Here is a 16407-nt window from a genome sequence, read left to right on the forward strand (position 1 = left end):
GTTTTTTCTCCGGAAAAAGCCGAGAAAAACCATTCAGTGGCCGAGTGAGACCGATAGGAGCCGAGAGAAGCTGGGGGAAAAAAAATGGGGCGTATCTGAGAAATACACATAGCCCAGGCACCACAGAGATAACACGGACATAACAAACAAGATAGCTGCTTCTGCAGCCAGTGCTCAAAGAATATCACAGACATTTGCAGAGCTTTTTTGAGATGTTATAGTAATAAAATAATGCCTTGGATCGCATTATTGAGGAGTTTGGTGATAAAACGAGTGATCAGGAGATGATTTATCGGTATGCACTACTATAAAGAGGTATGTGAAAAATACAGTGAACAAGGGGTGGGGCGGGGCTGGAGATGGAGTACTGAGTGTCCTGTTGATACGCAGTGCCTTTTAAACCTGTTTTACGGTGAAAAAAAAAACACTTTTAACGCGCTGAATAAATGGACCACAAAGGGTTATGCAAGTTTGGTGGAGGGTTTCAGATGATTGGCCAGTATCTTTTGGTATGCTATGTAATCCATTTTACCATGTATTGGAAATACATTTCCTGTGCCATTAGAGGAAAAAAAAGCCCCATATAAGGATATTACCACCTCCATGCTTGACAATAGGTATGGTGTTCTTTGTACACCTCACCAGACTTTCTCCAAATGTAACGACTATCAGCGTGACCAAATAGCTCAATTTTTGTTTCATCACTCCAGAACTCATATCCATCATTCAAATGCTTTTTTGCAAACTTTAAGCGATTGTCCTTGTGATGTTTTCCTCAGAGTGGCTTTTTCCTTGGCCTGCGACCATTGAGACTCGACCTATGGTTGAAATGGAAACCCCAGTCCCACTTGCAGCCAATTCACTTTGAATATCTTTGGTAGTTAATCTCGGATTGTTCTTAACCTTCCTCACAATTCTTCTACTTGTTCTTGGTGAAAGAACCTTCTTTCTTCCAGACCAAGGGAGCATTGTGACAGTACCATGAGTCTTGTACTTCTTGATAATAGAAACAATAGTTGAAATTGGGATACTCAAATTCTTTGATCGAGAAATTTCTAGAATTTATAAATTTCCATTGGGGTATGTAAACATTTGACTACAACTGTAAGTGAATCATGCAATAATATATATCATAACATGTACAAAATGTACATAACGGATAAATAAAGTGCTGAGTAACTTTCATTAAAGAAAATTATTTGTAAACAAATATGAGTCATTCAGTTCTACTCTGCAATACTCACTTGCCATTAGATAAGAGTGGAATACAGGTTCTTTCATGAATGCCTGGTAATGCCTTGTTAGCATGCAACTATGAATTAACTTGTCAATAAAACATCTGGCTTCAGTCGCCTTGTCCCCCTCTTTTGTTTTAATTTGTAATTTAAAATAATAACCACAAAGGCCAAAAGGGAGTATTCAGAATTTAGTTTTACTAAATTAACTGTACTGTTAAGAAACTGATCATTTTGTTAAAGTATCAATTGACTCAATACTGCACTGTAGCAAGCCAACATGGAAGCAAGAATTCAAGTCTTACCTTTTACAGTTTTAATAGATGTTTCCGACAGACCATCTTTAGGACCTTCCATTATTCCAATGAACCAGTCTATAAACTGAAACAAAATAACTGAATATCATTGAAGTTTCACAGCATATTAGGACCTTGCAAACCTCAGTTAAGGTATATGAAGAGTTAATGCATTTACAGTGGTACCACATTTTGTTTCTTTTTGTTTACATTATACAAACTTGCAAGCTGCACTACTAAAATATTTTCTGTTCTGTGTCCAAGTATATGTTTATATTGTAGATTCTTGGTTTTTCCAAAAAGCATTGTTGATATGACAAAATTGGACTGAATATGACTTGAAACTAGGAGGCTTTACAATGTATATATTAGCTAACAAGTGACAGAAGTAACTGGGAAATGCATTTACTTTTTTGTGTGTTGTAAACAGAGTATGCACTCGGGTCCTCTGGTACACAATTCCAAGAGACAGAAGGATATTGGGGGAAAGGGCTTTCCATAGAGACCCATTCAATTTAAACAGGTACAGTCCCCCAGACACTTTAAAGTCACAAAGTGTCGTACAGATTTTAAAAATTAAATAAATGTTAATAGAACGTATGTACTGTGTTAACTTCCAGTGTCATCAGACAACTTGACCTTATCTTCATAAATTGAAGATTATGAGAATACAGAGGATAGCAGAATCTACGAACTGTAGTCTTACCTTTTGGGTTTGGCCTTTCCAAGGTTCCTTAGCCAACAAAAGTTGAATGCTGTATGGAAGAACTGTTAAGCAATGCTGCACCGAAAGTGCATCAGCTGAGTGTTTGCCAAAAATAGCTTTGGGGGTGTTGGTACATGCAGTTTCTTGTTTCCTTAACAACCACTTGGCACTGACTCCAAGAAGCAAAGGTGAGGTATGGTCAGCCCATGACACAACAGCAGCAGAAAATATTTGAAGAAGGAAATCTGTTGCCTAAACAGGAAGTGCAGAGTGGTTACCAAACACAAAGGCTGAAGCTTATATAAAGCACACATATAAACTGTCAAATAAGTGAAATTGCATGAAATCTGTACTGTACACTTAAATTACACAAAGAGATAAGGTTGTGCGGGCCACTGGGATACATCCCTTGTATCTAAGAGGCTGTAATGTAATAGGGCAGAGTATACATGTGTCTGTATATTATATATATATATATATATATATATATATATATATATATATATATATATATATATATATATATATATATATACACACACACACACACACACACACACACCCACCCACCCACCCACATACATACATACAGTGCCTATAGTAAGTATTCACCCCCCTTGGGCATTTTCACAGTTTGTTGTGTTACAACCTGAAATCTTGATGCATTTAAATGGGATTTTTTTTCTTTGATTTACGCAACCTACTCAACATTTTCAATGGTGAAAAAAATGGGGGGAGGTGAAAAAACAAATCAATTAAAAATAAAAACCTGAAAAGTCTTCATTAGATAAGTATTCACCCCCTTTCCTATATCACTTCTAATTAAGCTCAGGTCCAACCAATTGCCTTCAGAATTCACACAATAATTTAAATGGAGTCCATCTGTGTGCAATAAAAGTGGTTCACATGATTTAAGATTAAATACACCTGTCTCTGTAAGGTCCCACAGTTGGGTAGTGCATTCTAAGCAAAGATACTACCATGAAGACCAAGGAACATTCAAAACAACTCTGGGATAAAGTTGTGGAAAGGCACAGATCAGGGGAGGGGTATAAAAAGATTTCAAAGGCATTGAATATCCCTTGGAGCACAGTCAAGTCGATCATTAAGAAGTGGAAGGTATACGAAACCACCCAGAATCTGCTTAGAGCAGGCCATCCTCCCAAACTGAGCAGCCGGGTAAGAAGGGCATTGGTCAGAGAAGCCAGTAAGAGGCTAATGATAACTCTGAAAGACCTACAGCGTTCCATGGCTGAGATGGGAGAAACTGTCCAGGTGTCAACAATCGCTCAGGTACTCCACAAATCTGGCCTGTATGGAAGAGTGGCAAGAAGGAAGCCATTTCTGAAAAAAAACCCATGTAAAATCCTGCTTTGCAAAAAGGCATGTGGGAGACTCTGAAAAGATGTGGCAAAAGATTCTGTGGTCCGATGAAACAAAAATTGAACTATTTGGCCTAAATGCAAAGCGTTATGTCTGGCGCAAACCCAACACAGCACATCACCCAGGTAACACCATCCCTACTGTGAAGCATGGTGGTGGCAGCATCATACTATGGGGATGCTTTTCATCAGCAGGGACTGGAAAGCTTGTCAGGGTAGAGGACAAAATGGATGGAGCTAAATACAGGCAAATTCTTGAGGAAAACCTGCTTCAGTCTGCAAAAGACCTAAGACTGGGACGGAGATTCACCATTAAGCAGGACAATGACCCCAAGCACACAGCCAAAGCAACACTGGAGTGGCTTAAAAACAAGAAAGTGAATGTCCTAGAGTTGCCCAGTCAAAGCCCGGACTTGAATCCGATTGAGAATCCGTGGCAAGACTTGAAGATTGCTGTACGCAAATGATCCCCATCCAACTTGACAGAGCTTGAACAATTTTGCCAAGAACAATGGGCGAATATTGCAAAATCCAGATGTGCAAACCTGGTAGAGACTTACCCCAAAAGACTCACAGCTGTAATTGCTGCCAAAGGTGGTTCTACCAAGTTTTGACTCAGGGGGGTGAATACTTATCTAACCAAGACATTTCAGTTTTTTTTATTTTTCATTAACTGTTGTTTCACAATAAAAAGTGTTGAGTAGGTTGTGTAAATCAAAAGGAAAAAAAATCCCATTTAAATGCATCAAGATTTCAGGTTGTAACACAACAAACTGTGAAAACGTCTAAGGGGGGTGAATACTTACTATAGGCATTGTGTATATATATATATATATATATATATATATATATATATATATATATATATATATATATATATATATACACACACATACATACAGTGGTTTGCAGAAGTATTCTCCTCCCTGCAAAGGTTTCCCATTTTGTTGGCACCTGAGTGTACTCCACGATGCTTTACATGTAGAATCTACACAAACTTCTCCAAATTGATAAAGTTAAAAAATGCATATAAAATATAAATAAGTAAAATTTATAGAGAAAAACAGATTAATCTCAGTTGCATAAGTATTCAACCCCTTTGCTACTGCAGCCCTAAATCAGGCCAGGTGCAAATGATTTGTTTGAAAGGTCACAAAGTTAGTGAAATGGTTTCAGCCTGTGTGTACTCAAAGTGGTTTAACTTGTAGATAATTTCCCTCAGGTATATAACAAACAAAGCAACCATGAAGACCAAGGAGCTTTCGAAACAAGTCAGGCATAAAGTGGTAGAGAGGCACAGAGCAGGAGAAGGGTACAAGAAAATGTCAAAAGGCGCCGATTATCCCTCTCTGCACAGTGAAGTCCATCATTAAGTGGAAGATGCATCATACCACCCAGACACTACCCAGATCAGGTCGCCCTCCCAAACTGAGCAGCTGGGCAAGCAGGAAACTGGTTTGGGCTGTCACACTGAAGCCAACAATGACCTTGAGAGATCTGCAAAGGTCTGTGTCTGAGATGGGAGTCAGTGTTCACACATCAATAATAAGTCGGTCCCTACACAAAGCTGGCCTGTATGGACGGGTGGCAAGAAAGAAGCCATTACTCAAAAAGCTTCATCTTAAAGCACGTATGGAGTTTGCGAAAAAGCATGTAGATGATATTGTAGACATGTGGAAAAAGGTTTTGTGGTAAGACGAGACAAAAATTTAACTTTTCTGTCTGGTGCAAGCCCAACACTGCACATCACCCAGTCAACACCATCCCAACTGTCAAGCATGGTGGTGGCAGCATCATGTTATGGGGATGCTTTTCTTCAGCAGGGACTGGGAAGCTTGTCAGGACAGAGGGGAGAATGGATGGTGCAAAGTACAGGCGAATCATTGAGGAAAACCTGTTTGAGTCAGCCAAGACTGAAACTGGGGAGGAAATTCACATTTCAGCAGGACAGTGACCCGAAGCACAAAGCCAAAGCCACACTGGAGTGGTTGAACAAGAAGAGAATTAATGTTCTTGAGCGGCCCAGTCAAAGTCCTGACTTGAATCCAATCGAAAATCTATGGCGAGATTTGAAGATTGCAGTCCATCGACAATCCCCAACAAACTTATCATAACTGGAGCAATTTTCACGTGTGCAAAGCTAGTAGAGACCTATCCAAAAAGACTCATAGCAGTAACTGCTGCAAAAGGTGCTTCTACCAAGTACTGACTTAAGGGGCTGAATACTAATGCAACCAGTACATTTCATTTTGCACATTTTCTTTGCAAGTTTTGCTGACATTTAACCTCCTCCTCATATAACAGTGTTCAGTTTAACCACTACAGCTTTGAATAAAAAAAAATAGTTTGAAAAGCTGTGCATAAATTATTTGTAATTCAACAAAATGTGACATTATAGGGGGTGAATACTTCTGCAAACCACATATATAAATATATATATATTTATTAAGGATGGGACGAATATAGCGGTTCTGAATAATTTTCCTTTAAGGTCTCAGTGAACCGACACATTTTAATTGAAAGCTGGTTAAACTTTTAAATCACACAATTAGGTTGTGCTGTGTGTATAATCTCCAAAGTGCTTTCAATTAAAAACAAATTGTCGCCTTTTAATCTGTAAACAGGCGAGTTTCGCGTGGCCGATGCACATTATAAACACGTAAGCATAACAATAGTGTGTAACGTCTTCAGGTAGGGTTAAGGTAACCATATGGCTCAGTGTTCAGGGGACAGTTTGGGATAGTTCAGGCTTGCATTCTGGTACGTTTTACCTGTCTCAGGTACCATTCTTACCTTTAGAGAGGCAGGACTACACTTACCAGAATGCATTGGGTTGTGAGTTGAAAAGCCTGAACTATCCCACACTGTCCCGCTTATCACGGAGCCATACGGTCACCTTAAGTAGGGTTTTAAAAAATCCCTCTTGTTACAGTTCTTCGATCTATTGATGTTGAGGTTTAAAAGTTTTAAATTAAGATGAGTCAAAACATACATGATGATAATTGGCCATTTAAAAGCACACAATTCCCTTTGAATCAACAGCACTCTGCAGAACCTAATGACATCATTTAAGAGCGTCACCATGTTCAAATTAAATGTAGGTTCTGTTTTTGTTTTGTTTAAACCCTACTTGAAGACGTTACACTACAGATTAAAAGGCGACAATTTGTTTTTAATTGAAAGCACTTTGGAGATTATACACACAGCACAACCTAATTGTGTGATTTAAAAGTTTAACTGGCTTTCAATTGAAATGTGTCGGTTCACTGAGACCTTAAAGGAAAATAATTTGGAATCGCTCTATTTGTCCCATCCCTAATATATATATACATACACTCTTTTGAGCAAAAGCATATAGATGTACATATATTTTAATGATATTACATGTTACTATTTGTAATCACCAACATATACAAATGCATTCCTGTTAAAAACTGAGGACAGTGACCGAATAAATGATTTTCTGCCACTATATGACATGTATATTACCTGCTTGATATCCTCATGCTCTACAGGGGTTGATCGATAAGCAACATTTCTGATATGGCCCATTAATTCTAAAAGCCATTCCATTCTGTTTAGAACTCCTGAAAAAAAAGCAAGATCAATTCTAAGAGGTGGATTCACTTAAAAAGCAGGCTTAATGGACCGGAATGATTACTACTGAGATCAAATATATTTTATCCTCTATGCTTAGGATTTGAAATAATAAATGTTATGTTGTTTTTCTTTTAAATCAATATAACTGTATGTATCGGATCCATACCTGTATTTGGGTTGGCTGCAAGGCGTGCCTGATAAAAACTCTGTAACAACATCCAGCAGACTGACTCTTTCTGGCTATCGCCCAAGGCAGCAGCAATGACATCATTCAAACACAGCAGTGGGACTCTGCCCTGAGAGACCAGGTAGGCCCTGATGAGGGATGTCTTCACAAGGTTATCCTGCAATGAAAACATCTCAGCAATGGGGGGGGGGGGGGGGGGGGGGGGGCAGCCATGTAGATATCACATCTTTATATGGTTAATCCCTATATTCTAATCGATCACTTTTTAAAAACATTGCTTTATTGCTTTAGACTGCTAGGGCATGCAGATTGGTAATTAAAGACATTTTTTTTGCCGCACATTCTTTGTGTTACTGAAATATTTAACAATTATTAACAAGGTTTATTAAAAGAAAAATGAATAGCACAAACATTATTGTATAAGTGATAATAACATTTCTTAGAAATGCCTTAGTTACATGCTCTTATATCAATATATTGCTATGGCCTGTTAACTAACTAAGATCGCTTATAACTGCCATTTTTTTAAGGTACCAAATTATTGCAATTGTTTGTTTGTTTTCTGAATTAAAGACAAGCGTTTGCATTCCGAAAACAAAGGTTTGAGAACTGATCTCATAGGTTTACCTTGGTGACTTGAGTTATTCTGTCAATTTCAGTGTCTGCCATCTCTGACAGACATTTAGCAATTTCCACATAGAGACTGACTTCACTGTCCTAGAAATGGAATAAGAATAGAAAACACTTTACAAACAAAATATATAATTGTATTCAAATAAACTGTTACTACATCTTTGGGGTTGATTTGATCAGCCTATACTGTGCCAGGATTTATTAAAACATTTTACAGCACCAAGGAATCCCTCCTACTGCAATTCAAGGGGGAATTCTGGGATAACTGTGGTATATTGTAATAGGGATCGGTTGTTGATGTAGCTGTGGCTTATCCTTGCAGGGTATTGGTTGTTTAGATCACCCTTTTAAGGAACCAAATTCACACTTTATTTAAAGACTGAAAATGTAAGAACTGTGATAGACTTCAATAATGTAACAACTGTCACTGGCATTTGTACCATGGGAAGTCTTAATTTGGTATGATCTCTAGAATGCATACCCTATTGTGTATTGAAGTAGCATGAATCAACAAAACAATAAATCATTCTGCCTCTAGTTTAAAAATACAATTCTTTCAATTATGGGAATGGTATCGGGTCAGATTGAATTCAATGATATGCTGCATTACGAGTTTTTATGCCCTTGAACTTTGCACTGCTCGACTACCTGAATTTCATCTGGTAGCAGCTGGAAGATTTTCTCTGTGGTGTTGCAGATTATGCCCCAGCAGTACTGCGCTGGATTGGGCAGCTTTGTGGCTTGGCCAAGCCCTTCCAGTACTGACAAGCACAGGCCTGGGTACTGCAGTCTGTTCTCTGCTGTAAAGTGCTGAACTGCCAACGCCTCCACATATGACTGCAGTTTGTCATCAGGGACATGTTTCATCCAAAGGGAAAGAGACTTGTAAAGGTAGCCTCTTGTCTTTAGCTAGGAAAAGGAGAACCTGGTAATTTAACAAACCATCTCTAAAAGAAAATACTTCAAATAAAAATGGCACTTTCATGGAAAAATATGTGGTAAATAAAAGCACTTAATTGTCAATTTAGATTTTAAAAAGTAATCAAATTGGATAGCTTTAGTAAATTCCACCAAGTAATTCAGGAGATTTAGGCAGTTTGTAGATGATCTGAAGCAATTGTTAATAATGTTTCTTAATGTCTTTATTTTATATATTCATATTGATAAAATAAGTAATAGATTCAAGTAAATTCAAAGTAATTCACAGTCATTTCATGGAATTGGGTTTGATCTGAGATGCAGGCTAAAATGCTGATGTTTATTCAGTGGAAGCAGGGCAATAAGTCAGATATAATAATGCAATAACTTGGCTGTAACACAGTGTATTACTTACACTGAGACTGTAAACAAGAGGTGGTGCCAGCCACATTCCTAGGAACATAGAGGCACTCTGGGATGACTGGGATTGGCTCACAGCTAGCTCAATGCAGTGTTGCTGGATGTCTTCACCTAAGAGGTAAAATACACATAAAAAGTTAACTTAAATGTTTATAGCTGTGAACGTCTCTTATTGGCTGTTCAAAACATTATATACCCATATATTTATATAAAATCGTTATACAGTATAACCCCCTAGCAAGAATGTACAAGAGTAAATATACAGGTTAAAATATTTATAGTGTAAAGGTGTGTGTTGCTAAGCCAATCAAGTTGGTTCAGAAATTAATGAACAATTACATTTTCGTTTTTCCTTCCAAACAGACAGCATTCACATTATACCCAATATTGTATTTTTCACATTTAACATTTAAATATACTCTTTCAACAGGATTACAAATGTGTGTGCTTTTATTTGGAAAGAAATTAACTAAAAAAAATATATACACTGGTTATCACAATCATAGGGATCAGGTTTTTGGTAAACACTTCCCTACATCAGATTTGAAATAGCAAGTCCAGCCGTTTATTGGTGAAGAAAAAAACGCTCAATTGAAGACATTTTTGGGGTGGCAATGTGATGAGAACAAATAGGTTTCTATTGCAAAGCATTAGGCATAACTGGGGTAAACTAGCCTATGCTGTGCACCAGTACTTAAAAGAATATAAAAAATATCAGAAAAACTAAGTTTCGATGATAAGTCTTTGACTAAATGTTGTTTTTTTAACAAATTGCTTTTAGTATTTATACACATTCTCAGATTGAGTGTTTTATAGTTATGGTTGTTACACTGTACAAATATCATAATCATTTTGAGATTGTATCCAATACAATAAGTGTACTAAAACAAAGCCTGCCATTAGTTATCTTTGGAATAGCACTGTCATGGAAGTTTAATGACTCGTGCTAAAGCTGGATGAAAATGGCCACGAGGCTACACTTCTTTGTACCTGTGATTTAAAAGCATAATACTGCTTGCCAATTTTTATTTCATTTTTTTAATAATCAAGGTACAGACTTCTTTTATCTGTTACTGGTTAAGAACGTATGTTTGGGCATCCAATTTATTTTTTTGGATAATGTATTGTTCTATTCTATTGTACTGAGTAATTCAAATTGCATCATCATAAACCCATTAAACTAACTGTAACACAAAATAATGAGTACTTGATTTGGGATTCCATTATGCTCCTTATATCTAGACGTATAATTACAGTACACACTTAAAGTAAACTATAGTACATTATGTGAGAGCACAGTACAGTAATGGCAGTGACTGGTTAACTGAGCTTTCTAATCAATATCAAAATAGCACACTTCTGTAATAGTTGATATGATGGTTCATAAATGAAATAGCAGACTTAGCAGAGGGTGGAAAAATTATATAGATGGCAAATACACCCTGTATAACAGATTTTTCTTTAATTTGTTTATTTACATTTATAGAAGGGCAAACAGCACCCCCTGCTGTTTCCACTTTTAAAAGGAGCTTTTTAATACCACTGTGAAATTGTTTAAAACGACATGGTTTTTAAAATCCCAGTCTATATGTTTTACAATTCAAACCATCATGTAACTGGAAATATTTAAAATAATCACACAAATACAGTAGTAAAAAAAACCAACAACATAGCCTTAAAATGACATTTTATTATTGTTCCCTTACCTGTTTGCAATCATTACTGAAATATTGTAGTTTTTTTTTTTTTTTTGCTTTGACTATGAGTTCAGGAGCTGATCTTCAGTCCTAGTTGCCTGTCATAAACATATATAAATGTACGCTAGATCAGCTAAGCAGAGGTTCTCAACCCTGGTCCTGGGGACCCACTGTCCTGCTGGTTTTTGTTCCAACCGAGCTCTCAATTATTTACTTGAAACCTTAATTGAACTAATAATTAGCTGAATTTGACTTTTTAAAAATTGTTTAGCTTACAAAAAGTTGGAGAATTCAAGTTCCTTATATAATTTTATATTTAACTTGGAACCTCCAACTGTTTAAAATAATTAAAAAGCTCTGATTAGGCCAATTATAGTGTCTTTTTGTTAGTAGGCACCAGCGCCATCTAGTGCACACAAGTGTATAACCAGCAAAACCAGGAAAGGAAGGAAGGAAACTATGCGAAATGCTAAAGTGCTAGATCACGAGGTGGTGCTGGTTCTTACCTCTACTAAGACCCTTTGGCTGATCTAGCCTAGGTTCTATGGCAGGCAACTAGAACTGAAGGAGAGCTCCTGAACTCAGGTGACAGCATTTGAGCTATTTATTCTCATATTAGTATTCAAGGGTTTTTCTTAATTTGTTATATTTTAAGTCGTTCATAGATTTTTAAAACTTTTATTTTATTTATTAAATTAGGTACCAACAACACAGCTACCTAAGATGTACACTGTTCATGTTTTACATGGCATTTGAGTTATCTGTAATCTAAAATGAAAATAATAAAAGTGCTTTACCGAAGTTAAGCCTCATCAAGGGAGAGAGAATAGCAGCCCAGTTGACAGGTGGATACTGGAAACTGCCACCCACTGAAGCAACAGGCTCCAGAGCCACCTTCACCAGCTCCGGGGGGATGGACTCAGGACCTAGAAAAACACAAGAACAGGTGGGAAATGATTAGCTTTTATAAACTCCACAGTAAAGTTCTAGTACAGTGGGGATCTTTAACCCTTTTTGGAGATCACTCTGTACAGTTTAACTGGCCTAAAAAATGGGTTTTTTTTTTTTTTTTAAGTAAATGCTCACTGGGATGCATTAAATAACTTCTATAACATATTTGTATCCTCTGTCAACCTCACTAATTGTATTTATTTTTCATATCTTTTTTACCTATATTTAAAACTTTTTTTATTAACCTAATCTACTTAAAATATTTTGTCTTGGATGTGTATGTTCAATAACAAACAAAAAGATGGGCTGTTTTTGTTCTTTTTAATAACAATTAAAAGTAGGCCTACTACAACCAATGCTTGCTAAGGACATAAAAAAGACTTAAAACAACTAAAGATAAGGTCACAACTAATATAGAGACAGGCAGGTGTAGAAAATATACACTGGCTACAGCATTACATTAATTAAAAAGACACATACCCTAAGATCATAAGTTTTCCTGTTTTCACAGCCTCTTTAGTATTGGAAAGTATGGTTAAACTAATTTTAACCAGGGCTAAAGAGGAAATGCAAAGGATGAAATATGACAAAAATGCAAAAAGTTAAAAACTGATAACTGCTTCCAATACAGTAGAAAGAATTCCCCAGCACCACGAAGTGTACCTTTCTTTCCAGCTTCGATGATGTAATCCACAGCTGCCTTGATGACACTCTTCTCAGACAAGTACCCCAAATCTGGAGGAACTGCAAAAAAAGGTATTTCATTAAAAAAAAAGAAGAACCAAGCTGACCTACACTGGTACATGAGTAAATAAATTAATAAAATATTCTTCCAGAGCTTAAGAGTGTTTCGTTGTCTTTTTAGACAGTTGACAATTAGTCAGTAAAAGGAGGAATACCAAGCAATATCTGTGCTCAATTCTTTATCAGTTACACCGTACACCTCAAGGTGTCAGCAAATCTCTGTTCTCTAATGCTCCTTTGGTGTCATTCTTTAATGTCTGAGAAAAAGCAGGCACAATATGGCAGTATTGGAAACCCCATTAAAACCCCAGTTGAGTCACCTGTCAAAAGGAGTGATAAAAGCTTTAAAATCTCTTACAATATTCACACATAGCACTATAACTCCAACGTTTACTTTATAAATAAAATTAATAGTAATATTAATTAAAATAGTTGATTTTACATTGAAAACAAGTACAAATAGCGACAACAATCCAACCATACCAACCTATTGCAAAAGTTGGCCCCACATAGTGCTACAGAATCTGTGTTAGCACTAGCAACTATCCGATGGTCTCTTTTTCTTGTGCTCTCGATCTCCTGGTGCTTTACATTTACGTACATTAATGCAGATATGCACATTTTTCAAATACAACATTACAGATTCAAAGTGTAAACTGTTGCTTCTCTAAACCTAATCACTTTCTATACCACGTGCCACATTCACATCAATGGTACAACCGCAATTGCAACCTCTTTAGTATTGAAAGTTATAGGTACCAGGTAGCAGCAGTTGAAATGTTTATTATGTGTACCTGAAACATCAAACAAGTACATTTAACTCTGTGTTCTGCAGGATTCAGATTTTTATATGAAAGCCTACCTGAAGTCCTGCTTTGACTTGATGACAAGTTTGCAAGGTGAACATGTCCTATGAGACAGGAGGCATTCGACTGCAGTCCAATCGCACCAGAGAAACTTATAACCTAGGGTGGAGAAAGCAATGTTAATATATGTACAGAAGATAACATTTTTCCAAACATGTATAAACCAAAACTCTACTTTCTAGTTGGACAAAAATTGAGAAACACCAGTCAACCAAGAGCCTACTACTAGCCCTGTCAGTTCTTCTGGTTTTCCAACTGACTAAAAAATGTGTGAAGATTGTCAGTGAAATTAAATATATCTAAACAGTTTGTGTAGGCGTTTTGCTGATACTGCTTCTGTGCTTCATAGAAGACATAAAATGTAGGCCCTGACATCTTTGAGGATTATTTTAACTCCACTGTCACCTGGGCAGTAATCTCAATAGTGCTTCACCAACCCATCGAAGGAGACAGAACCCCTTCAGGGTGCTCTGAATTCATACCAATAATAGCTGTAATAATGATGGTAAGGAGAAGCAGTGTGGAGTAGTGGTTAGGGCTCTGGACTCTTGACCGGAGGGTTGTGGGTTCAATCCCCAGTGGGGGACACTGCTGCTGTACCCTTGAGCAAGGTACTTTACCTAGATTGCTCCAGTAAAAACCCAACTGTATAAATGGGTAATTGTATGTAAAAAAAAAAAATGTAATTGTATGTAAAAATAATGTGATATCTTGTAACAATTGTAAGTCGCCCTGGATAAGGGCGTCTGCTAAGAAATAAATAATAATAATAATAATAATAATAATAATAATAAGGAGGCTGTGTGGTCCGGTGGTTAAAGAAAAGGGCTTGTAAGCAGGAAGTCCCCGGTTCAAATCCCACCTCAGCCACTGACTCACTGTGTGACCTTGAGAAAGTCACTTAACCTCCCTGTGCTCTGTCTTTTCAGGTGAGACGTTGTTGTAAGTGACTCTGCAGCTGATGCATAGTTCACACACCCTAGTCTCTGTAAGACGCCTTGGATAAAGACGTCTGCTAAATAAATAAATAATAATAACAACAACTTCATATCCTTAAAAATGTCCATGATTCTTTGGGGGCAAAACACATAAGAAGAGCTTGATTCTCTATTAGGCATGAAAAAACAAGGGAGATATTTATTAAAAACAATGTCACAACCAGCTGCCATCCCCGGTTTTACAAAAAATGCGAATGACTAACAGGAAAAGGATAGACTTTGAATTCTACTGATACTCAAGTGTATTTGTGTTTATGTCCATACCCCAAGAAATAAAAAAAACAAACATGGTTTGCCTTACCTGGGTTATTGTTCTTATGACCTCATTAAGCCGGCTTTGATGCTGGGAGGCTTGTACAGCATCAGACTTCAGCTGCGGTAAAGACAGACAGAACTGTGGACAATTGCTTTTACAGGTATGTAAGCATACAGTAGTATGATTCATTATGAAGACCAATGCATTTCTACAATATAAAACGTTTTAAAAATGTCAAGTCTCTCTCTGTCACTAAGAAAGATAAATCCTGGTGCCAGTACTGTCAAGAAACAGAAACGGGTCCACATCAAGAGGTATTCTTCACGATAATGACATTCTAATTGTTTTAAATAAATGACCAGCCAATTAGTACAAGTTTTTGAACCCAAGAAAAACATGTATTAAGTAACTGACAAGCTGTAACTGTAACATGCATGTTAGTAACACACACCCCCGCCCCGGCTATGAACACATTGCAGCCGTCAGTATCATAACAATGTAGATCACCAAGATGTACAACTGTCATTATCTACAGTAAATGTAAATATGTAAAATTAACATGCAGACATAGGTTATTTTTGCTTTGGACATTAAATATTAAAGTATGTTAGGAAATATTACAGTACAGTAGTCTCCGGCTAAGAGAACACATTGATCACAGACACAATATGAATCAATAAAAAAACAAATATGTTTTACTTGTTAAGACACACGTGCCCTAACATATGAAATGAACAGAATACATAAGAGAAAAGTAATAGGCTAGTGTATGTTAATAAACTATAATAATAAAGTAAGAGACAAACTAACGTTAATAAAATAAGGTGTCAAACTAAATTAACAGAGCACAGAATCAGTGTTCCTCAAGACTCTCGCAGTGACAGTACTGTATCAGTTGTGAACGAACCGCTATCGGCACCAAAAAGGTGTTCTTTTAAGCAAAGTTCCTGTTCCGTTAGGTGGAGCATTTACAATGGGAAAAATCTGTTTTACCACAAGGTTGTTCTCTTAGACGAAGTGTTCTCCTGTACGAGGAGACTACTGTACCCAATGTTTGGAGTTGGCTGGTGTGGTACATCATAACACTGAAAGTCATCAGCACGCTACACTGGTTAACTAGAGCTACTGCAATTAATCCAATATTATATGTTTTTTTTCATGCAGAATGCTGATAAAATCCGGTTCAAGAGCTTTCCACTGTATTTTAAAAACCGTAATGTGGTAGAATGACTAGCTAAACCTTCTTATTTTGCATGACTGAACTTGATGGGAGCTCTGCTTGAGTTAACACTTGATATAAAATGGCTTCATGACAAGGTTGTGTAAATTCTGGCAGAGTTTCTTGTTTATTGTTTCAGTAGCAGCTGAACATAAATAAATAAATAAATAAATAAATAAATAAATACAATCACGCTTCTTTCTTAACCCCTTAAATACCTTTATTGAATAAAATCACTTTTGGAAACACTACTGATAATTATTATGGCCAGAAAAGGGTAATTAATGTGACACCAGATT

General features: G+C 36.8%; 1 protein-coding gene across 1 annotated transcript in view; it reads right to left on the minus strand.

The window, feature by feature from the left end:
* Positions 1-16407, minus strand: part of focad (focadhesin) — a 94188-nt gene that overhangs the window by 2013 nt on the left and 75768 nt on the right. Inside the window, exons 33-43 of the mRNA XM_034014913.3 lie at positions 14935-15006; positions 13632-13734; positions 12689-12769; positions 11872-12000; positions 9373-9488; positions 8688-8948; positions 8034-8123; positions 7386-7563; positions 7109-7206; positions 2238-2489; positions 1541-1616 (exon numbers count right to left, since the gene is read on the minus strand). Of these exons, the coding sequence (XP_033870804.3) occupies positions 1541-1616; positions 2238-2489; positions 7109-7206; positions 7386-7563; positions 8034-8123; positions 8688-8948; positions 9373-9488; positions 11872-12000; positions 12689-12769; positions 13632-13734; positions 14935-15006 (1456 nt within the window). The remainder of the gene's footprint in view (positions 1-1540; positions 1617-2237; positions 2490-7108; positions 7207-7385; positions 7564-8033; positions 8124-8687; positions 8949-9372; positions 9489-11871; positions 12001-12688; positions 12770-13631; positions 13735-14934; positions 15007-16407) is intronic.

Source organism: Acipenser ruthenus, chromosome 2, assembly GCF_902713425.1.
Source record: "Acipenser ruthenus chromosome 2, fAciRut3.2 maternal haplotype, whole genome shotgun sequence".
NCBI classification, from domain to species: Eukaryota; Metazoa; Chordata; class Actinopteri; order Acipenseriformes; family Acipenseridae; genus Acipenser; species Acipenser ruthenus.